Raw genomic sequence first — 25,223 nt, forward strand, 5'->3', positions numbered from 1 at the left:
GAGAACAGATACAATAAGGGATCATCATATTCAATGATTAATTATAATCAACCAAACAAATGAAATACATCTCAGTATTATAATGAGAGTTCGAGAACAATTCTATAGGACATCTGGATGGAGCATAATGCAAACTAATCATATAATAGGTGGTTTTTACCACCAGGCCAAAGCAGAAATAGAGGAGGCTTTGCAGGAGTGCTTGACGTGAACCAAATAAGACATGTTCTGTGAGTCACAAAATGACACTGAGGTACTTTTGTGTGTATAGTGCTGTTTCCCTAACAACAAAACATGAATCACAAGATCAGAAGGACCTGTGGAGCAAAAAGAAGGTCTGAAGACAAAGGGGGAACAAAGAGGATGCAGGAAGACATGAAAATGGTACTTGAGAAAGGGAAGGAATTATAACAGCACAAGTGTGATTGCACACTTAGTCAGAACAACACGAAGGAGGTGTGGAGTGGGATGAAAACCATGACCGACTGCACACTGGCCGGCAAATATGGTTTTTGGTTGCTCCTCACTCAGCCCACCACTAACCTTCCATGCATTTAGGACACCGATGCCTCCATCCCACTCTCTCAGTCTCAGGCTTGCTATCTCTGCTGATCAGTTGCGAAGGGAATTGAGGAAGCTCCACACAGCGGCTGAGCCTGATATAATCGGCCTCAGGGAGCACAGGACACGAGCTAACCAGTTCTGCAGGTTCTCAAACACCGGCTCTCTCGCTCTCCTTCAGTTAGATAAAGGAGCTTCAGTTCAGCAACTGAGAAAAAAGACATGAACCAGGACCCCTAGGGGATATACGCTCTCAGATCATAAAGACCTTTAAGGCGCCGGACCTGAAATGGCTCAAATCCCTAATCGTCAGCTAAACTAGACTCATTGCAGCTTGATGGTCTGGGGTTCATGCTCCACATAGACCCACATTTTGCCCACTTCTAGACTTGGACGAAATTCTGGGATTCTGCATGTTCTCCACAATTGGACTAAAACCTCCAACCTCCTTTCACCACATTTCAAAGACAATAGAAGAAATAATCAAATTAAAGATGCACTTAAGTGGGTCAAAAAGCATACATAACTTCAATTTATTGCATTTAATATACATTTAAACTATAAAACATTATAATATAATTTTAAATATCATACATAAATGTCCAAAAACATTAAATCCAGTTCACACTATATTCTTTTTAAGTATACTGAAATATATCCATACTTTTAAAAGTACTTTAAAAAAAAGGTATGCTAAAGTGTACTTTTTTGTCACGAGGCTCAGCACATGGATCCCATACATATAAATGTTATGAATTATGAGTTTTGAAGGGTGGTTCTGGCATGCAACATACTAGATGTGATGCAACCTGACCACAAAAATGAAAGAGAAAGGGACAGGCAAAACATGAAAATTTAAAAAGCAGATTATTTTGATGTCATGCTGAAATGGGCTTTGAAAAGCAGATTTTAAAACTGTGGATTATAGAAAGGCAAAGGTGCTTAGAGGGAATGAGTACAGTGCTGTTTTAATTTCACTGAACAAGAGCCAAACTGGGGAAGTCAGACATTATGATCATGACTCTGAAAATAGACTAGCAATGCAAAGGCAGCAAACAACAAGTCAGTAACTAGTCCCTTGTGGAGAAAAAGGAGCATTGAATGTGCACTTGCATAATTATGTGTTATGTAATAATGTGACCCTCGACCAAAAGACCAGTCCATAAGTCCAAAAGACCATAAGTTGCACGGGTATATTTGTGGCAATAGCCAACAATACATTATATAGGTCAAAATTATCAATGTCAAAAAATCATTAGGATATTAAGTAAAGATCATGTTCCAGAACGTATTTTGTACATTTACTACAGTAAATATATATAACAAATGTTATTAGTTTTAAGTATTACAATTTTTTTTGTTGTTTTTTGTTGGTTTAACTTAAAGTAAGTTGGTTAAAGTAAGTAACCTGGTTGCCTTAAAATTTTGAGTTTATTGAAACAAAAAATTTGAGTTGATACAATGAAGGAAATATGTTTAATAAATAGAAACTCAAAATATTATTGTATCTGAACCACATAACATTTTGTATAAATCATGAAAATAGCACTATTTGGCATGTTTCACTGTGTCATCAGAAGAAAAAACAACAATTACCCAATATGCTTACAAAATCTTTTAATAATCTTTTAATAAAGGTTGTTGAATCTCAAAAAATGTTCATTGTATTAACTCAACATTTTTATTTCAATAGCAACCAGGTAACTTTTTTTTCTAAATAATTTTTTACAGTGTAAGGGCTTCATTTGGACAACTTTAAAAGCTGATTTTCTCAATATTAAGATTTTGCACCCTCAGATTCCAGATTTTCAAATAATTGTATCTAGGCCAAATATCTAATAGGTCCTATTCTAACAAACCACACATCAATGAAAAGCTTATTTACTCAGCTTTCAGATGATGTATAAATAAAAAAAAGACCCTTACGACTGGTTTTGTGGTCCAGGGTCACATACATTTTAATAAATACTCTTTTTAAAAGTGTGCTAAATATTTTTTTCACAAGGGGTGTTAAGCTAAACTGCGTGAGATAAGAACATCAGGCTCATGTTGGATTCAGAAAAGCTTTACAAGCAGCCTCCACATATTGCTCACCACTGATTTGCATTTATTTAGTCTTTGATGGGCTCTCGCTCTATATATAATATGCATAACGTTAACATGAATTTCTTTCCTTGATCTGCTGTATGCTTTTACTGACTCATCATGCTAATCACCCATGCTGATATGCAAAGTGAGACTGTGTGGTTTGAAGTGTGGACTGTGGTGCTAATAATTTAACCCAGATTTTCTATTAGCAATATCACTGACACTTTTACTAATTTATCGTTTAATTGATGCTCTTTTCCACAAAGTTTACTTATGTCTCATCTAGGAACAGATAGCCTGGAGCGACATGGTGTTAGGGGACTTGTTCAAGGGCACGGTATTGATGAGCGATGACACACTCAAAGGTGTCTTGAATGTATTTACACTGCATTTACAGCCACATAAATAATGCTACACTCTCAGAAAAAGAAAAAAATGGTACAGTGCTGTCACTGGGCGGTACCCTAAGGCAGTGGTTCTCAAACCTGTCCTCATACAGTACACATTTTGCATGTCTCCCTCATCAAACACACCTGATTCAAATCATCAGCTCATTAGTAGAGACTCTAAGATTTGAATTGGGTGTGTCTGATGAGGGAGACATGCAAAATGTGCAGTGGTGAGGGGTCCCCAGGACAGGTTTGAGAACCACTGCCCTAAGGTACAAAAGTGAAAAGGTACATCTTTGTACCTTACCCACCTCTAAATGGTACATATTAGTACCTTAAAAGGTACATATCAGTACTTTAAGAGTGCAAATTACATAGTAGTACCTTTTCGGTTTTGTACCTTAGGTACGCCCCAGTGACAGAAATGTACCTTTTTTTTCTGACAGTGTATGTATGTAACTAAAATGAAAAAAAATATACATACTAATGAGTTTAGAAATGAATCATTCGATTCATTTAAACAGCTGATTCATTCGGACATCAGTAATTAAATGTATTCGTTCAAAACGTGATTCTGAAAAATTGGTTTCATTTTGATATTTTTATTGACAAAATAAAGGAAAAACAGACATTTGTCTAAAATGTAAATGTAAAAAACTGTTTCATAAAATCAACATGAGTCTGATCACATTTGCATGCACACTTCCCAAAATGAGCTTATTGAAATGGCCTGTTGTCTCGGTTTACATGAAAAACGATAACCCAGCAACAAAAATAAACTGCATTTACAAGACTTTATTAATAAATCGGGTTATTTCCAGTAGTGATTTTAAAACTTTCATTAATATGAATTATCCATTTATGTCATGTCGTTAATGATGTTAAATAAGGCTTTAAAAAAAGATGGAAACTTATGGACTCTGTCCTCTCATGCAGTTACAGATGGAGTGTTTTGATGAGAATACATTTTTCTAATTGTATTATATTAGAAATATATATATATATATATATATATATATATATATATATATATATATATATATATAAATATATATATATATATATATATATATATATATATATATATATATATATATATATATATATATATATATATATATATATATATATATAAATATAATATTTCCTCCTTACCACGGAATGCTTGCTCTGCCTGGATGCGCTTAAATCCACAATATGGTCCCTTTCCTGTCACATATCTCACATGCTCACTTCAATAAGCCGACAGAATGCAGCTTATGGAGGTTAAATGCCAGTCGAAATCGGGGTAAAGGACAAATTTTGTGTCAATTTATTTATGTTTAAGCCGTTTATGACTTACTGGGATTAATGGAAAACAGGTTAACGCGTTTACATCACAGCATGCTTTGTCGACTTATTACTTGTTAAGCATAATTGCGTTATGAATGTACATGTAAACTTGCTCAATGATATTTGGGGGGGAAAAACAGCACTTTTGATTCTCGTTAATGTCAGCTTGCACATTGTTAAAACAATCATTCAAATCGCATATCCCCATGATTTTTAAAGAAGTTCCAGACAGACTCTTTTTCAGACTTTGCAAGTTATGCCAATAGATGATGACAAATTATGTTATGGGTAAGTCATTTGAATAATTTGTTCAAGGATTTTGTAAAAAAAAACAAAACAAAAAAACTGATTCATTCTGGAACAAAAAACACTTTTTTTGGGAGTCTTTGAATCATTAACTTAATCTTAGAGATGAATTCGGGAACGGTGCTGTTAGAGACGTTGTGCTGTTTGACTGATAATATACAAAAAATAAACTAAGGCAATATACACGGTGATATATATATATATACAATGTGTAATATTAACTTGTTTATTGAACTGTTGTATGAAAGCAGTATCATAATCATGATGTTGGTCTGAAATCCACTGCGGCTCTGATTCGGGTGTAGATATTGCATGCGTTATTGCTTTGATATAATATTATCACGATATGAGAATACACAGATCAGGCATAACAGTATAACGTGAAGTGAATTACACAGATTATCTCTTCATCATGGCTCCTGTTAGATATATTAGGCAGCAAGAGAACATTTTGTTCTCAAAGTTGATGTGTTAGAAGCAGGAAAAATGGGCAAGCGTAAGGATTTGAGAGAGTTTGACAAGGGCCAAATTGTGATGGTTTGATGACTGTGTCAGAGCATCTCCAAAACTGCAGCTCTTGTGGGGTGTTCTTGTGGTCAGTATCTAGCAAAGGTGATCCAAGGAAGGAACAGTGGCAAACCGGCGACAGGGTCATGGGTGGCCAAGGCTCATTGATGCACGTGAGGAGCAAAGGCTGGCCCGTGTGGTCCGATCAAACAGACAAGCTACTGTAGCTCAAACTGCTCAAGAAGTTAATGCTGGTTCTGACAGAAAGGTGCCAGAATACACAGTGCATCACAGTTTGATGCGTATGGAGCTGCATAGCCGCAGACCAGTCAGAGTGCCCATGCTGACCCCTGTCCACCACCAAAAGCGTTAACAGTGGCCACATGAGCATCAGAACTGGAACACAGATCAATGATAGAAGATGCCACCTAGCATTGTATTGGCGTGAGTGTGCATTACTTATCTGGGGAACACATGGCACCATGATGCACTATGGGAAGAGGGAAAATGCAGATTAATCAACGTGCCTCAAAGAACCACACAGAATCTTTGCACTGATTGTAGAGAAATATATGGAATACATTTAAATATGAAAAAATGTATTAAATGCTAGCTGCAAGCAAGCATTAATTCAGCTTTAATAACATTTTTAAACACATGGCACCAGGATGCACTATGGGAAGAAGGCAAGCTGGCGGAGGCAGTGTGATGCTTTGGGCAATGTCCTGCTGGGAAATATTGGGTCCTGCCATCCATGTGGATGTTACTGTGACACTTACCACCTACCTAAGCATTGTTACAGAGCATGTACACCCTTTGATGTAAACGGTGTTTCCTGGTGGCTGTGGCCTATTTAAAGTCAAGTCAAGTCAACTTTATTTATATAGCACTTTTACGACGATTTTTGCAAAGTAGCTTTCCAATTAACAGGACAATATTGCAAGAAATTTGATTCGGCAGTACAGCCGCTCTGGAGAAAACGGAGAAGTTATCAGCTTATTTTAATTTATCATATAGCGACAATGTTGGCAGATCAGTATTATAGTTTATACAATTAATTAAGACCTAATAAATTAATTTTATCTGGATATTTAGTTGAAAAACTTAGATCAAAATTTTAGTGTCCCCAACTGAGCAAGTCAAGCCAAAGGCGACAGTGGCAAGAAACCAAAACTCCATCAGGGCGTGATGGAGAAAAATGAACCCTGGGAGAAACCAGACTCAGTCGGGGTACAAGTTCTCCTCTGGCCTAGAGTGTATGATTAATATTCTGGCAATCTTACAGGTCAGATATCATAGTAGATTGGAATATTTGACATTTCTGGGTATCACCCAGCAAGAGACAGGTTTATTCAGGATGACGCAACGATTGCACAACATTATGAATATTTAAAGGATCGGAGTCATCGCTGCCGGAGATGGGTTTCAGCAGGTTAATGTGCCTGCCACAAAGCAATAATGGTTCAGGAATGGTTTAAGGAGAACAACGAGTTTGAGGTGTTGTCTCGGCCTCTGTGGGATGTGCTGAAAAAACAAGCCCGATCCATGGAGGCCCCATCTTGCAACTTACAGCACTTAAAGGATCTGCTGCTAACATATTGGTGCTAGATACCACAGCACACATTCAGGGGTCTAGTGGAGTCCATGCCTCGATGGGTCAAGGCTGTTTTGGCAGCAAAATGGAGACCGACACAATATTCATAATGTTATGCCTGATTGGTTTAAGTAATAAATTGTGTTGCTTTATAGCCCACGCTTAAGAAAAGAGAGCTGGTGTGTTTTTAAGTGGACAGAGCTCATGAATAAAGTGTATAAAAAGGCAGTGGAAATAATATCTATAAGAAAAGTACAAGCATCGGCTACTGTCTTTTGTCCTCCTCTTACCTCTGCAACACTGCAAAACCGGAGACATTCAAATGGACAGCAGGGCAGAATCAGCAGACAATCCCCCTCTTTGATATCTGTATGATGCCTTGTAATAGGCATAGAGATACTCGGGTCTCTCATGGGGATTGTAACAATGAAAGAAATGCTTCTGTTATAAATGTTAGCACACAGCACACAAGATGCCAAAGATTAGGATCTATCTCAATCTGTAAACCCAATCTTTTTCCCATTATTGCTTATTAGAGTGCGAGTCTGCTGGGGTTGTGGGATGGGATGTCAAGAGAGCCAGAAGTAGGAGTTTTAGCCAAGATTATAGAGAGAAACACATTACAGTTACATATGAAGAAATCTAGAAGGCGATAAACCAAACAGTAAGATAATTAAAGCATTGTAAGACCAAGAACACTTTAAAAGAGGCTGTATGAATTATTATAATTATTATTTTATATTTTTGCCTGATAGGCAATCAAGCATTAAAATTAATTCTGCTTGTCTTGGAAACTTAAAAAAAACAAAAAAACAAGACTCATTGATGATAATGATGATGATGAACATGATTTGTGTGTGTGTGGGCATGTTTTTGTGAAATATCAGGACACAAATGTGTATAATGACATGGTATGACATAGGTATTACAAGAAGAGGGGGAAATATGAGGACATTACCCATGTCCTCACTTTTCAAAATGTTTATAAATCATACAGGATGAGTTTTTTGAGAAAGTAAAAATGCAGAATGTGTCCTGTGATGGGTAGGTTTAGGGGTAGGGGCAGTGTAGGGGGATAGAAACTACGGTTTGTACAATATAAAAACCATTACGCCTATGGAATGTCCCCACATTTCACGCAAACAAACGTGTGTGTGTGTGTGTCCTTGTATTTGAAACTACTGTAGAAAGCAGAAGGCTTGTTGGCTTATTGATTCAGCGGTGACAGATGAAATGGCAAGGTGATGAATTGTGGGTTTAAAGGTCATAGGGTCGCAGGTCAATAAGCAGGCAAATGCTGTGAAAATTAAAATGTACGAAGCAGGAAACATGATTAATTAAACTAATACATCAGATTAAACCGGGCAAGCTAAGAGGCAGGATTCCCTTGGCCATTTAATGAGCATTCTCCCACATATAATTATGTTAGAGAAGGCAGGGAAGGTGACAGCGTACTAAAGAAATTACAATACGCACTACAATTTAGAAATACACACAATTAAAAACCATGACGTATTTTTAGGACACAAGAGCATCGTTCTGCGCCTGTGAGGGCGTATGTTGCGCTACTTCAGAATGAACCGATCAAAGGTTCCTGTGATAAAGGATGTGCGGCTGAAAGCAGTAGTGTAAAAATAGGCTCAGAACCGGGTTGTTGCTATGGAAGAGTATGTAGAAATCCTGGAATTCCTCACCCCTCCACACACACACACTCTGATACTCAAGGAGTGCTCCATGTTGATGCGCTGTTCCGTCTTGATGCTTTATTTTCAGTCATATGTATCCCCCCCACTTCCTGTTGTTTTCTTTCTGATGGACATGAAGTTGTAACGACTTGGTATAATTGTACTGTATACACAGCACTTAGTTTGTGTGAGATATGAAAAAAGGAATTCGACAAATGCTGTAAGACTATGGACTCTTTACAGAGAACATTTTAATATGAAAATGCCTGTGCAAATCCCATGATAGTCGTTTTTTTTTTTAGTATTATATACTAATGCAGGGGTTTTCAAACTGGGGTCCGGGGAAAGGGGAAAGGGGAAAGGTTCTAAGGGGTCCCCAGAAAATTTCAGAGAATAAAAAGACTAAGCAAAAATGGATAAAGTCTACTGAATATTCTAATTGTTTTTTCTAAATGTTTCTCTCATTTCTTGCTGTATAAATTCTAGAATTGTATATGTTTGCTTTGTGTCTTTAGTGAGTTTTTCCTCACTATAGTCCCCTTTATCTTTCTCACTGGGGTTGTAAGGCAGTTTTCTTAACATAGTATGTACGTTGCTTGCATACATTTATTGTGAATGTTGTATACAACATTTTTTAATTAAAAATGTTCTTCTTCAGGTTTATACATCCAACATTAATAGCTAATTTAAGTTGGGAAACAATATATTGTATTTATAATGTCACACTTACTGTTTATCTAACCGTGTAAATGTTTTTTTGTACATAAAAATAGATGGATTTTAAGAAGGGGGTCCCTCATAAAGGTTCATCATATTTGGGGGTCCTTGGCATCATAAAGTTTGAAAACCCCTGTACTAATGTATTGACATTGATTTTATATATAAGCAAATCAAGTGGGAGCAATTGCAAATGGATTATTGTTTTATTTGGTGTTGATTTTGATGAATACAATGCATAATTCTGGAAGCATAAATTATATTGTAATATATAGATATATACATTATTTTGCCAAAAGTATTGGGACACCCATCAACATTATTAAATTCAGGTGCTGCAATCACTTCCATGGCCACTGGTGTATAAAATCAAGCACCTAGGCATTCAGACACTACAAACATTTGTGAAAGAATGGATTACTCTCAGGAGCTCAGTGAATTCAAGTGTGGTACTGTGATAGGTTGCCAGTTGCCACCTATGCAATAAGTCCATTCATGAAATGTCCTCACTGCTAAATATTCCACGGTCAACTGTTAGTGGTATTATAACAAAGTGGAAGCAGTTGGGAAAAACAGCAACTCAGCCAAAAAGTGGTAGGCTACGTAAAATCACAGAACAGGGTCAGCGCATGCTGAGGCGCACAGTGCGCAGAAGTTACCAACTTTCTGCAGTTTCAGATTAGCTCAAGAACTGAGAGTAGAGAGCTTCATGGAATAGGTTTCCATGGCTGAGCAGCTGCATCTTAGCCTTAACAAGTTCTATGTTGGCGGTTGCCAGAGAACAGTACTTGCCTGACTGCATTGTGTCATGTGTAAAGTTTGGTGGAGGGGGGATTGTAGTGTGGGGGTTGATATTCAGGAGTTGGGCTTGGCCCTTTAGTTCCAGTGAAAGGAACTCTTAATGCTTCAGCATACCAAGACATTTTGGACAATTTCATGCTCCCAACTTTGTGGGAATAGTTTGGGGATGGCCCCTTCCTGTTCCAACATGACTGCGCACCAGTGCACAAAGCAAAGTCCATAAAGACATGGATGAACGAGTCCTTTAACTCTTTTTTTTATTTTCTTGAAAAGTTCTTAAAAATAAATAAATGCCATTTGTTTAGTATGCTGTTATCTGATGTATACTACTGTTCATAAGTTTGGGGTCTGTAAGATGTTTTTAATGCTTTTGAACAAAGTTTCACGCTCACCATTGCTGCATTTATTTGATCAAAAATACAGTAAAAGCAGTAACATTATTAATACAGTCTATTCTTTTAATTAAATTTTTTGATACTTATAAAATTCAAAAGAACAGCATTTATTCTAAAAATGCTTTTGCTTTTGACCAAATTAAGGCATCCTTGCTTAATAAAAGTATTCCTTTAATTCTTTTTTTAAAAATTTTTTTATGCCAAACATCCTTCTATTTTTAAGTGACCAAATAATTGTTGGGCCCACTGTCAATGTACTTGTAGCGCAGATGATAATAAACACCAATGTTTAATTCATGTATGTTCACAGGAGATGCAACATCCAAGGAGAGCAGCCCCTTTATCAACAGTAGCACCAGTGACGTGGAGAAAAGCCAGCAGTATGATGGGAAAAACATGGCTCTGTTTGAGGTAGTGCAGCGTTGCTAATGGATGTTTCAAAGGGTTACATCTGTGAATGGAGGTTTACCCTTGTTTGTATGTGTGTGTTTTGTAGGAGGAGATGGACACTAGCCCTATGGTATCTTCTCTGCTGAGCAGCCTCGCCAATTACTCCAACCTGACTCAGGGCAGTAAAGAGCATGAGGAGGCAGAAAACAACGAGGAGGCTCGCAAGAAAACTGTGCAGGTGACAAAAACTCTTCCATTATATCTACAGACTGTCAAATCACTACTGAACCTTCTTTCGGATAAAACTTGAACTGAAATGAGCTGGGCTGTTGTTCTGTGATCCCTTTAGGCTTGGGAAATGCAGCCCTGGGATAACACTATTGTCTGCTGCTTTATCCCTAAATCAAATTTAATTCATAATTTACTAATTTTGCAACATCAGCACTGTTACTGAACTGAACTGAATCAACACTGAACAGACTTGAGCTAAATAATGGCACTATTTTATTTTTAGAGCTGCTTTACATCAGAATTTGTGGATATTTAATAAAAGTTGCATCAATGATTCTGTTATTTTCCTGTTTTAATGTTTTGAAGCTGCTTTGAAATCATCTGTATTGTATAAAGCCATTTATACCATGGTCTGCCTGAATACTCAATTCTGATTGGCTGGAAGGTGTGAATTAAAACTGTATAATGCACAGGTAATTCCAGTCAGTTTAATCACTGTTCTATAATAATGTGCTCCTTTTCGTTAAAGCACACACAAACACACACAGAGATCGGAGATCGTGCCACGCACAAACAGAAACATCCGGGAGCACAGAAATGTATCAACTCTGCCCTGTGAATTTTATTAAAGGGGTGATGAATTGAGAAATCAACTTTCCCTTGAGCTTTTGATATATAAAAGGTAATGGTAATATAAGAATATCCTGTAAGTTTCAGAGCTGAAAATATCCTTGTTAGCAAAAGAAAAGCTTTTATTGACACCAGGCTCTCAAATCAATGACATATTACACTGTAAAAAAAAAAAGGCAAATTTTGAACTTTTGCAGTACAATCGACTTGGATGTTTAAGTTATTTCAACTTAAATTATGTTAAACTGACTTTAAAAAATGAGTTACATCTTGTATAACTAATAAAAACAAGTTGAACATTTATTAACTTATTTTGATGAGTTAAAACAATGTAAAAACATATGTTGTCATAACTTATTGAACATATAATTTTTTACAGTCTAGAAGGGTGAAACACCGCCTCTATGTGTAAGATGCTTCTGTAGCCCCGCCCCCTGTGTCTGTAGCCCCGCCCACCGACTCACGGAGCTAAATTGATTGCGTTACCGAGCAATAAACACGCCGAAGACAGCAAGATTTTGTTTGTGAACAAGACACAGGTTGATATTGGATTTGCAGACTAAAGCCTTATTCGGATGGTAAATGTTTCTCATGTGGACATCTTTAAAAGATAATTTTGCATGCCAACTCAGTGATAAAACTCGTGCATTCAGATGGCGAATTATTCACGCGGTGGAAGAGCAAGTTTTGTGATCCGCACCTGGGAACACTGCTCACGTGGTCAGTCGAATGATTGTCTGCTGTAAAAATGTCATATGCTTGGAATAATAAGGAGAATACTATCATATTTCATTTAATAATAGGAAATTATAAATTATTTAAATATCCTTTTTATTAATAGGATTATGTAATTTAAAAAATTGGAAATTAGCGGAAATATGCTGCAAATTTAACGTTAATTACTGCCGTAATAACGGCTTATTTCAAATGTTTAAGTGTTTTTCTTCTCTTTCTCTTTTGAGTGGTGATGAAAGATTATTCTTGTAAATACTTTCCAGCATTTCAGCAATAAAAGTGTAGGCTAGATCTTTAAAATTCATCCAAATTACAGCGATACGGTGCTCCGCTGTGGTCAAAAAAGGATATAAACAGTTAATTTTGAAGCGATCTTTTCTTAAAAACTCAAAGATCTGGACTTGGACGGCAATAAAATCACAGACTAGCCCCTGTAAATGATGAAAATACCTTCGGACCCCATGAGAAACAATTACCATCCGATTAGGGCTATATTGAGATTAAAACACAATGCTGTGCCTTCTATATTGGATCCGACAGGAATGGTGCAGCACTCTTTTTTGAGTAAACGTGTTTTTTTTTTATGTGATAGTATTGCATTGTTACAGATATTGATTATGTGTACGTGTCTGAAACAGAAAATACCATAGCACACTGTCACAGGCTGGAGAATCCCTTATTTGTTGGTTCATTGCGATTCGGGATCAGAACATATCAGATTGGATATGTTACGGGCCAGTGGGCTCGCAAAGCCCTACGTCCCAGAGCTGTGTGTTTTTTCCAGACCAAAACATAAGCACGTCGGCACTCAGGTGAATCTAAAATACTGAAATAACATTAATTTCTTGTTCTGCGTTGGTAATGTTCACTCACTTGACTTCATATTTGAAGAGCGTGCACCCGCTAATGTGTGTGCGGTTCACGCTTATATCCACCGACCGGGCAGGCCAAGTAATAAAAAGAAAAAAAAATGGTGGGTGGATGAAAGATAAATCATTGTTTTGTTTGATAAATACGTTTTGAGATTCCTGTCAGGGAATTATTCTGGTTCCCGCTTTCAAAACAATCCCTCCCGTGAACTGACAAGGGAGCTGAAGCTCATTAAATATGCAAATCTTATCCAATCCTAGTCACAGGCGTTTACTTCAAAGTCTCTGGTGTGGCACGCCCATCAAAACCCAGCGTTCAGAAGACAGCCTCGAAACCAATGTAGAAAATGCTTTACTTATTACTTATTCATTATGATGTTTTTGAGTGGAAAAACCACACAAACGTCATTAGTTGACCTCAGACAACAGTATGAAAAAATAAAAAAGCCAGTTCATGACACAAATAGCTAAGCATTATAATTTTTTTTACGTTTTTGAAACTCATAGCTTCACAGTCAAAAGATGCTGCACAGTAGCAGGTGGTTCACTATCTTTATGGGGACTCTCCATAGACGTAATGGTTTTTATACCGTTCAAATCGTATATACTATCCCCTTACACTGCCCCTACCCCTAAACCTACCCATCACACAAAACTTTCTGCATTTTTACATTTTCAAAAAAACTCATTCTGTATGATTAATAAGCTTGTTTCCTCATGGGGACCTCGATTTATATCCCCACGGTAACACGAGTCCCCAATGAGTCTGTGTGCATTCTGGATTAAAGTCCCCACCGGGATAGACAAACATGAACACACACACTCGCTGAATAATTATCAAAAAATGCTATAATAATTTGTTAATTCAAATGTAATCTTACCACACTTTATGTCTGATTTAAAGCGGGAAGAATGCTAGATCTAACAAGCCGTAACTGACGAAAATAACCTTTATTTTTACCCTTCAGGTCAAATATTGTGGTGTAAAACCTCAATTACAGCTTTAACTAGTCAGTGCTGGCAGATGACCATGGTATAAAACGTTCATGCACTTCAGTCTTCTGGCATATGTTGATGGATTGAATCTAATCATTGAATGGGTGGATGTTGATTGACAAGCAGATAAAAGGCCTTTTAATTATGCTGTCTGTGAATTATATTGACCTCCAGTTAATAGATTTGCACGGTGTCCTGATTATTGATTGGCTGATCGTTTGATTGACAGGCTCCACGTATGGGCACGATAATGGGCGTTTACCTGCCGTGTATGCAGAACATCCTGGGGGTGATCCTTTTCCTCAGGATGACCTGGCTGGTGGGCGTTGGAGGCGTCCTGGGAACCTTCGCCATCGTCTTCATGTGTTGCTCCACGGTCAGTCTCAGACGCGCATGCACTGAGCCGTGGGGGAGTCTCTTACACCAGATCCACTCAAACACTCATACTCCACAAATAGCAGCTCTATCCTTTATATATGAATGGTTTTAGAGCACCTACACCAACAGAAAGATGTCCCGGAAAAGAAGAATTTTTTAATACCATTAGGCAGCACGACCCCTAGAGACTCCCCCTCAAGAGCTTAGGGTTTCCTTTTGCCCCTCTACACCTTTATCTGAAGAGTGCTTACAGTTATACAATCACTCTGTTGTAAGTCACTTTGGTATGTGAGCGTGTCAGACAGAATTTCTGCCAAGAACGTAAATGTAAATGCTTACATGAGGCGTTTGATTTCAGAGCTGCCTCCACCGCAGCTGGCGATTTCCGCGCGTGTTAGCTTACGTCCTGCGCATGCTCGTGTCTCGCGAGTGAATATTTGCTGCGGTGTTTCGTTTCCGAGTGAGTTTGAGCAGTGTTATGTAAGTGGATGTGCAGTGCTGTCCCACTCTGAGCTCTTTCCCCTCATGTCATATCTTTTTTAACATTGTTTGATATAAAAAAGCTGAAAGCAGTCTCTTCAGATTCGACCACTATAAATTCCTTATCATGCCCTTTTGACCCTGCCAAACCCCAGCAGAATAATTCTGTCAACCCACACTCACCAGTCATATTCATAAGGTTTATTTGCAGTATATGAATACTTAGTGCTGTCAAATAATAATACTCTTAACTTCGAATTTTAGAATTTGAATTTTTGAAAATTAATACTTTTATTCAGCAAGGATGCATTCATTTGATCAGAAGTGACAGTAAAGATATTTACATTGTTGCAAAAGTTTTCTGTTTAAAGCTGGCATTAAAAGGGATAACGTACAGTCAGATCACTTATTGCACAGCTTCACACCCTATAAATAATGTGGAGGCAATAAATATTGATTTGAGATTATTTTTAAAATCTTACTTGTTTATTATCATATCTATTACAGTGTACAAAACCATCAATCTTGCAACAGGACAAACACCTTAGCAATACTATCGTTTGCCTGCTATTACTATAAAGTCTTCAGTTTTTATTGAATGTTTGACTAAACCGAGACAGCATGTCCATGTAAAACGAGAGACAGGGAAAAAGCGCCGACCTCAAATAACCGGATAAGCCGGATATACAGCTTTGCTTTTGACGACTGTCATTATAGGGAAATAATAACTGACCTTGGATTGTTGCGACTGACCAATAAGAATCAAGCGTTTCAGAGAGCCATGTAATAAGAAAGATTATGAAATGCTATTGATCAGCGTTCATTAGTTCATGTTAAATAATGTTGTTAACTAATGTGAACAAAAGAAACCTCATTGTAAAGATTTTAACTACAACCCAAATATGGCATATTGCTAATGGTACAACATAATTAGAGAAGGCATGTCTTTTAATTCATGCACCCAGGGACAAAAATGATGTCCCCCCTTTTTCCCTACAACCGATGAATAAAATAAATAAAAAAACAGTAAAATAATTACTCAACTGCATAATTTCTTAAAGGTGCCCTAGAATGATTTGAAACAATATGTTAAATTGTTCTCTGATATCTACATAGAGGGTATGTGGCTTATTTAAGGGAAAAACATTTCCAGATACAGTTTTACAGGTCCATTTACAACCCTATAAATTGTCCTTAGGATGTACTGCTCTGTTTTCCCCTTATTTGTAAGAGTCATGAATATTAATGTTGAGCTCTGCTCCTCTGCTTATTTCAGCAGCTCACAGCAGTTCAGTTGTTCAGTGAAGCGGCTCGTGAGTCCTGACCGTCCTGACAGAACACAGACCGACTGAATGACACTTTAAGCAGAAAATGTCAAATGGAGATTGCTAAAATGCAGCTTACTTTTTTATTGGTGTTTTCAGATCATCCGCACGTGAGATAGAGCTCACGTTAGTGCGGTTGCCAGATTTCAGTCATTTAAATCCCCCAAACAGAGAACACAAAAGAACACATCCGGTGTTTAACATGTCCAATCTGGCAACCATATGCACGCGAGCTCTCTCTCTCGCGCGCGGATAATCTGAAAACGCCAATAAACAAGTAAGCTGCATTTCAGCAATCACCATTTGAGATGTTCTGCTTAAAGTGTGTCATTCAGTCTACATTTTAGACTTGTCTTTTTTCGACAACGATATTGCATGTTTATATAACGTTAGTCACAATGTAGCCTTTGTACAGTCAGTGTAACACATTGTTGGTGTGTTGCTATATTGATAAAAGAAATATGATAATAGTTGGTTTTAGGACTGCACGATTTTGGAAAAAAATTAAATTGCGATATTTTTTCCCCCCAACGATATATATTGCGATATTGAGAGCCATCAATCCATGCTAAAGTCAATAATTACCATTCCGTGATATTAATAATTTCACTAATAAGCAAGCTTCACTAACGTGACACAAATAAATGTTGGAAAGTATCTGCAAACATTAAACTAAACCTCCAGTAGGTGGCAGCAGGTGACCGTCTTAATGAGTGAGTCACTGAGTCGTTCATTCAAACGATTCATTCAAACACTGAATCGTTCACACTTTTTGCTGTGAGTAAGAGGTGTTACGGGTCTGCTGTGAACGATTTTCACAGCTGAAATAGAACAAAAATACTAAATATTGCATCTAGAATGTAAGTGACTAAGTGAATGTTAATTAGTTGTTTATGGAACTGTCATATTATTATCAGTTCATTATATATTATCCACAATCGATCGCCACTTACACTAAATTAATGCACAAACATTCTTGCATTATGGTGATTCACTAGTTATTTTTTGTTTTAATCAGGCTCTTGTCCGTCAGTCAAGTAAAATTATCTTTCACTTGTCCCTTCAAAACACCCACATGTCCCAGACAAGCGTTAATGTCGAGCCCTGCTTTGTATTCGACGTAAAGATCTTTGTGGTGCCGTTTTAAGTGATCAGACAAATTGGAGGTTTTTTCTTGTTTTGTGGCCACAAGACACTCCATGTAGTACCTCTTTTTGCTCAACATCCTCCTTTATGTAGCCAAAATAGTCCCAAAAAGATGATTTCTGGTAAAACCCTTTTTTTTCCCTCTTCGGATCCTCTTTGTCGTGCATTTTAGCAGTGAATGTTTGGCCGTGAGCGGTGAGCAGCGCCACAGCGAACCAATCGCTGTGCAGGCATGAGGAACGTGCATGTCACTCCAGCAACAAACTCGCGTTTACTGTGTGCTTCCGTTCTCTTAATACACCATGGGCTACTACCCTTCACATCGCATGTTCCGGCGATGTGACTGTCGCTCACGCGCACATCGCGATGTCGATGTTAAAACAGAATATCGTTCAGCCCTAGTTGGTGTCCACCGCCACTCTGTCAATATTTTTGCAAAATTTGGAAAACTTAATAGCGTCTCAGACCGACTGAATCATCTCGGGTTGACGGTCGAACAGTAAACATTGAGCTCTGATCGCATTTGCCCCCGTTGTGAGGCATTTGTATTGCGATTAGAACACGATTTGCAATATTTGAAAATGAAATATTATTGATGAGTCTTTGAAAAATTGTGTCTCACAAAATGTATTCAAATTCAATTCAAATGTGTTACAACATTTTCAGACTTGAACATAGTTACACTAGTTATTTATTTACAATTATTTACAATTTTTACATGACTAAAGTTACCAGACCTAGTGTGAGGAAATAAGCACAGAAAGGTCAGATCCAGAGCTGCTGTGTGTGTTATGATCACACTCCCCATCCTCCTCATCAGCCGGTGTAATCCACATCTGGTAGCCGAGTGTTGTTCTTTGCTCGGGTTTTAACAAAAAGGAAAAGTTTAAATCGCTTTAAACAGAAGCGATAGCTGAATCAAACAAGTGATGTTCCACGGGGGCATCCTGCTTCACCTTCGCTGCCTTGTCATCGTGTTAAGCCGACCCAATGTTTCTGATTGGTGCCGGGAATTCGCCGGATTAGAAATGGGCTTGAATGGGCTCTTTGCCAGACTACTTGCAGAGCAAATCAAAATTTGCTGGAAGTTGTCTTGGTTTTCCCAGTCTACTAATCCTTATTGCTTTATTGCACATTAGGCCCAAAACACACCCATGACACATTAAGAGACTAGGGACAACCCTTTTGACTTTTTTGTCGGTCGTTAAACGAGCAAAAGTGGATTCGGACACACCCTAAATGTACCTGCGCCATGCGCTTCAGACCATATGCTCAGATCGTTAAAATAGGGTCCTACATCCAGATCAAATACAAAACGATTATCAAAACATAGACGGAGTACATCGAGTCCATCGACAACCCCAAAACTTGCGCAGTCCTATAGCTCATCCTGGGTTGACATTTCATACAGTAACATTAGGCAGTTTTGATTGATATGCTGTTTAATGTTGATGATAACCCTATTTTACATATGCATCTGCTTCCATATGCTATCGCTGGTTTCTGCTTCTTTTTCACCTGTGTTTTGATCTGGAGATTTAGAGCTCTTTCTGAAGATGTCTCATAGTGCCCCCTACCATATAACAGTGAAAACACGGAAAGCCGGAAAATTCCGCCAATGACAGCGTTGCTGCACAAATGTCGAACATTTCCGTCAATGGCGGGGAAAGAGTTAATGCACTCAATGTTTATTTTCCCATAAATACATTTTTCTTTCACGAGTCACTGGAGGACTTAGCGGGGGCCTCTTGTCTCTGTCACTCATTGTCCCCATTGTATTGATCTTTATTTACTCTATTTACAGACTATGCTGACTGCGATCTCAATGAGTGCTATTGCCACCAATGGAGTTGTGCCAGGTGAGCAGAATTCAAAGTGTTTGTGTATGTGTGCAGATGCCCAGAGGATGGCTGTCCTGTTGTTCTTCATGGGCAGTTAGCTACAGTGCACAGTACAGCTCCCAACTGTGCTGAGATCAGCTCCGGACTCATAACTATGTGTTCTTTTGTGTGGATGTGTGCATGTCTATGTGCTTATTTGAAATAACAGCAGCCTGTAGATGTGTGTTTCATTTCAAGTCATTGAATTCTTGAATGTCATTTCAAGAAGAGAAAAGTATGATGTCTCAATCCACTTATTTGTATGTGCATTTTGGGATATCACGAAAAAAAAAGTTGTCTCAATTGAGGTGAATATTTGTTCTGTATCCAATAAGAAGATGGAATCACATTTACAGAATAAATATCTCGATGCACAACAAAAAAAACTCACATGCCTTTGCCTCAACAGAGAATATGATTAGATAACTGGACTAACCAGAGGACCAATTTCATTGCACAGCATCTCAAATATTGGTTTCGTCATTCTGTAATGCCTGAGCCAAAATCTGTCATCAAAATGACTTGGCATTTATGTCCCAGAACACATTTATGTTTCACACAATTGCATTCCCAAAAACGATCTGCCTCCAAATTCAAGATAACATCAGTGTTCATTGCGTTTCATCAATTCATTTGTAAATTCAGGTTTTTGGCACCGGTTTTCCCAGGAAGTGACGATTTTGTTCTCTTTAACACATGGGATGGACTCGGTGCTGTGTTTCCAAATGTTTAATGCGATATTCCAATTTTGCACATAAGTAAAATTTGCTACACTGAATGGAAACATAGCTACTATTAGCTAGTTATGAAATGCTATTCTATTTAACTGTTCTGTTTTTAGATGTGTATACTTAATAGTAAATCTGTTTGTGTACTTATAGCTGGAGGTTCATACTACATGATTTCCCGTTCACTGGGGCCGGAGTTTGGCGGGGCCGTTGGTATATGTTTCTACCTGGGGACCACTTTTGCAGGAGCCATGTACATCCTGGGCTGCATCGAAATCCTGCTGGTACATTTTCATCGTTTTTTCCCCCCGCTTAATCTGACGTTCAGTGACAACTAATTCAATTCAAACTATATTAAAGCCAAATATATGGATGCGAACATTGCAAGTTCAGTAGGCAATGGTCCAAACTGTAAATAACATTATGTAGCATCTCTTTTCTTAGATTACTGATGATTTGTATAAATTGTATTTTAATTTATGCAGTGAATATAATATGCCCACTAAAACAAAACGTACAGGTACAGGTAAACAATTTCTAACAGTGAATGTATGATTTTGAGATCTATCTATCTATCTATCTATCTATCTATCTATCTATCTATCTATCTATCTATCTATCTATCTATCTATCTATCTATCTATCTATCTATCTATCTATCTATCTATCTATCTATCTATCTATCTATCTATCTATCTATCTATCTATCTATCTATCTATCTATCTATCTATCTATCTATCTATCTATCTATCTATCTATCTATTGTCCTTCTGTCTGTCTGTCACTTTATAATGGGAGTGAAGAGTTTTTGAACCTAAAAAGCACATCCATCATAAAAATAATCCATATGGCTCCAATTGGTTAATAAAGGCCTTTTGTGATGTGTTTTATAAAAGAAATACCCATATTTATAACTTCATGAACTATAATCACTGACTACAGGTAACGGCCATACACGGGTCAAATTCCAGCAGGAGAGTAACCTCTAACCCGAGGCGTTATGTCCATTATAAAGCTTGGAAAAGGAACTTCGCACTGCGTCGAAACGAAGAATTTGGGGGATGCTCCCTAAGTATCAACGCATCTGAAGTATGAATGAAATCCTGATTGGTGCTACGTCATGACGAAGATGTGACGGCATACCCGGAAGCTATAAAGGGGAGCCCGGCGCATTGTAGGATCTGGACGAGATTAACATTGAGGCGGGTGGAGCTAAATATATGTCGCCACTTCATCCACCCGCCCAAGAGAAGCTCATAGAGGTACTGACTCGAGCCGTGGCCAAATTAAATATTGAATGGCCACAAGAGAGACAGGAAGTCCAGCCATCAAGCAGGCTGGACGATCGGTTTCTCTCGCGCTGGGCTCAGTTACCTCGCCGGGGCTTGCCATTTTTTCCGGACCTGCATAATGAGTGCAGGTCCTGGAACAGGCCTTATTCTGCGCGAATTTCCAACCCCTCTGTGTTAGATTATGCGAACATCATGGGGGCGCGCGAGTCCGGCTATGGGACGATGCCTGAAAGCCCCGGTGCTGCCCATCAAGCCATGCAGTATCGCTCTGCTCCCAGGGGTCCTGAAGAGAGTTCGGCAACAACCTTCTGGTGGCTCCGCGTTGGCCGACTCGAGTATGGTTCTCGGACATAATAGCTCTACTGGTGGATTCCTATCGCAGGCAGGGGGCACAATATTTCACCCCCGCCCCGAAATATGGAACCTCTGAAGTATGAATGAAACTAGTCCAATCCTGATTGGTGCTACGTCATGACGTAGATGTGACGGCCACCCCTGAGGGGGCCAGGTACCAAGAGGAGGGATTATCAGCAGACGTTATAGAGACCCTACTTAGCTCTAGGGCACCATCTACAAGGAGATTGTACAGCCTCAAGTGGAATGTCTTCGTCACTTGGTGTAGAGAACGTGAGGTGGACCCAATTAACTGCCCAGTGGTTTCAGTGTTGGAGTTCCTCCAAAATCGTTTCTCTGCAGGGCTTACCCCGTCCACACTTAGGGTGTATGTGGCAGCTATTGGAGCTTTCCACGCTCCATTAAGTTATGGACCTTTGGGTAGGCACCATTTGGTTGTACGCTTCCTCCGTGGGGCACGGAGAATGAGGCCTGTAGTCCGTACCAGAGTACCTACATGGGATCTGGCAGTGGTTCTCGAAGGTCTGGCTGAGGCCCCCTTCGAACCACTGGAGTCAGCGGAACCCAAGCGTTCCTCCTAGCTATCACTTCTCTTAGGAGAGTGGGCGCCAACCTGCTTGGAGTTTGCCCCTGGAGGAGTAAAAGCCGTACTGCACCCTAGACCAGGCTTATGTGCCTAAGGTCCCGTCCAGTGTGGTCAGGTCCTTGGTTCTTTAGGCATTTTATCCCCCGCCCCACGCGACGGCGGAAGAAGGGAGACTGTTCCTTTTGTGCCTGGTTCGGGCCTTGAGGGTTTATCTGGAAAGGTCAGCTTGGTGGAGGAAATCAGACCAGCTGTTAGTGTGTTTGGGCTCACCCAAGAAAGGGTTGCCTGCATCAACCCCTACTATTACTAATTGGACTGTGCAGGCTATAGCTTTGACATATCAGGTGCGCAATCTGCCTTCACCTATTGCCTTGAGAGCCCATTCTACCAGGGGCATGGCCTCCTCGGGGGCCCTTCTCTCCGGAGTCCCTATGCATGACATCTGTGAAGCAGCCGGTTGGGCTACTTTTATAAGATTTTACAGCTTACACCTCCCTGCGACACCCAGCGGCAGGGTACTCCAGTCCTATTTATGCCTGGTCTCCAGTTTCACAATAGGGCAGGCGTATCCTTGGTGTGGCCTAGTGGGTACTCGTTCCCTAAATTCGTCGTTTCAACGCAGTGCTAAGTTCCCTCGATCAAGGGAACGTCTCGGGTTATGTATATAACCCTTGTTCCCTGAGAGGGAACGAGCACTGCGTCTCGTCACCACACCGCGTATCGCCTGAGAGCGTTTTGCTTCATCGCGATGATTGACGCTACAATGCGCCGGGCTCCCCTTTATAGCTTCCGGGTATGCCGTCATATCTACGTCATGATGTAGCACCAATCAGGATTGAACTAGTTTCATTCATACTTCAGATGCGTTAATGCTTAGGGAGCATCCCCCAAATTCGTCGTTTCAACGCAGTGCTCGTTCCCTCTCAGGGAACAAGGGTATATACATAACCCGAGACATTTTTTTGTTGTTATTGTATTTTTAAGTTTACTTGAAGATGATAATGGTATCGTATTTAAAAAACTTTTAAAGTTTGCGTTCTCAAGCCACCAGACACTGTTGTCATGCAAATGAATGGCCAGAATGCAGTTTTTAGTTAGAATGTTTGTTAAAAATGTTAAACATGTCTATTTTTTTGTTATATGTGGACTGTAAGTGGCCCCAAAGTTTGTGAATCAATCAAATCAATCAGCTGGACAATAACTTTTCTCTAGAGCTGATGTAAAGCCAAAACAATCTCTCTTCCGTTAATTTCCTATTATCACTGTAAAGCTGCTTTGAAGCAATCTATTTTGTAAAAAGCGATATATAAATGAAGATGACTTGACTCACTTGACACAATGCATTAACAACTGGGGAGTGTAAGCTTTTTGTATTGGATGATCGGTATAAATTGTACTTATTTTGTCTTCTGTGAAATATGTAAATATCATTAAAAATATGTACTTTCAAATATTATTGATTTTTGTAGATCTACATTGTGCCAGGAGCTGCCATTTTCAAGATGGAGGGTCTGGAGGGAGCAGAGGCCGAGGCGGCGCTGTTGAATAACATGCGTGTGTACGGTACCATCGTGCTCTCCTTGATGTCTTTAGTTGTCTTTGTTGGTGTGAAGTACGTCAACAAGTTGGCCCTTCTGTTCCTTGCCTGCGTCATTCTCTCCATTCTCGCTGTCTACGCTGGGGTCATCAAGACTTCTTTTGATCCACCTGAGTTTCCGTAAGTACAATTTAGGGGGATTCAGAATGTACCTTCAGGGCAGAGAGCATCCATAATCATACAGACCTTATCCTGTATAGGGTGTGTGTGCTTGGGAACCGAACTCTTGTGTCAAAGAGCTTTGACATTTGTGCCAAGACCATAGAGCAGGGAAATGCCACGGTCACCACCAAGCTTTGGAGAGCCTTCTGCGACTCAGAGTTCCTGAACGCAACCTGCGATCAGTACTTCACCAACAACAACGTTAGTGAGATCCAGGGAATCCCTGGAGTCACCAGTGGCATCCTGGCAGGTAAGAAGACTTACAGACATCAATACTTAAAGGGATAGTTCACCCAAAAATGAAATTTGATGTTTATCTGCTGACCCCCAGGGCATCCAAGATGTAGGTGTGTTTGTTTCTTTAGTAGAACACAAATGAAGATTATTAACTCCAACAGTTGCTGTGGGCCAGTCATATAATGCATGTGAATGGGTAACAATTCTACGAGCGCAAAAAAAACATGCGCTTAAGACTGGAATAAACTACCTGATTTTTGCCCCGATTTTCCCCCGATTTCGAATCTGAACAAGTTGACGCTAGTTGGCAAAAGTCAGAGCCATTCTGCAGATTTGAGCCGACAGATTCCATGAAAAATCGTGTAGTATATCATGGCCATTAGACAACATACACAAAAGGCCCTTTGGCTCATGAAGACACACTGATATCTTAAGACACAAAACGATCAATTTGTCTGAGAATTCGAGCCGTATTTATATAATTTTTTACCTCAAATACAACACTATATCCATCAGCCTGGAACAAATATCACTTCTGGTAAGGTCAACAATTAACAATATACACACCAGAAGTGAATCTCGTACACGAGGTCAGATCATGTATATTGACCTTACTGGAAGTGATGTCCATTCCAGGCTATTGGATATAGCGTTGTATGAGGTAAAAAATTATATAAATACGGCTCAAACTGATCAATTTGTGTTTTAAGATATCAATGTGTCGTCATGAGCCACAGGGCTCTTTGTGCATGATGTGCATAGAATTGTAACCCATTCACATGCATTACACGACTGGCACACAGCAACTGTTGGAGTTAAAAATCGCAACTT

At 39.1% G+C, this 25,223-nt stretch overlaps 1 protein-coding gene across 2 annotated transcripts in view; it reads left to right on the forward strand.

The window, feature by feature from the left end:
* Positions 1-25,223, forward strand: part of LOC137038586 (solute carrier family 12 member 5-like) — a 112,251-nt gene that overhangs the window by 37,586 nt on the left and 49,442 nt on the right. For both annotated transcript variants that reach the window (XM_067413270.1, XM_067413269.1), the window contains exons 2-8: positions 10,686-10,786; positions 10,872-11,003; positions 14,456-14,602; positions 19,360-19,414; positions 20,317-20,447; positions 23,866-24,113; positions 24,194-24,405. In XM_067413270.1, the coding sequence (XP_067269371.1) occupies positions 10,686-10,786; positions 10,872-11,003; positions 14,456-14,602; positions 19,360-19,414; positions 20,317-20,447; positions 23,866-24,113; positions 24,194-24,405 (1,026 nt within the window). The remainder of the gene's footprint in view (positions 1-10,685; positions 10,787-10,871; positions 11,004-14,455; positions 14,603-19,359; positions 19,415-20,316; positions 20,448-23,865; positions 24,114-24,193; positions 24,406-25,223) is intronic.

Source organism: Pseudorasbora parva, chromosome 13, assembly GCF_024679245.1.
Source record: "Pseudorasbora parva isolate DD20220531a chromosome 13, ASM2467924v1, whole genome shotgun sequence".
NCBI lineage: Eukaryota > Metazoa > Chordata > Actinopteri > Cypriniformes > Gobionidae > Pseudorasbora > Pseudorasbora parva.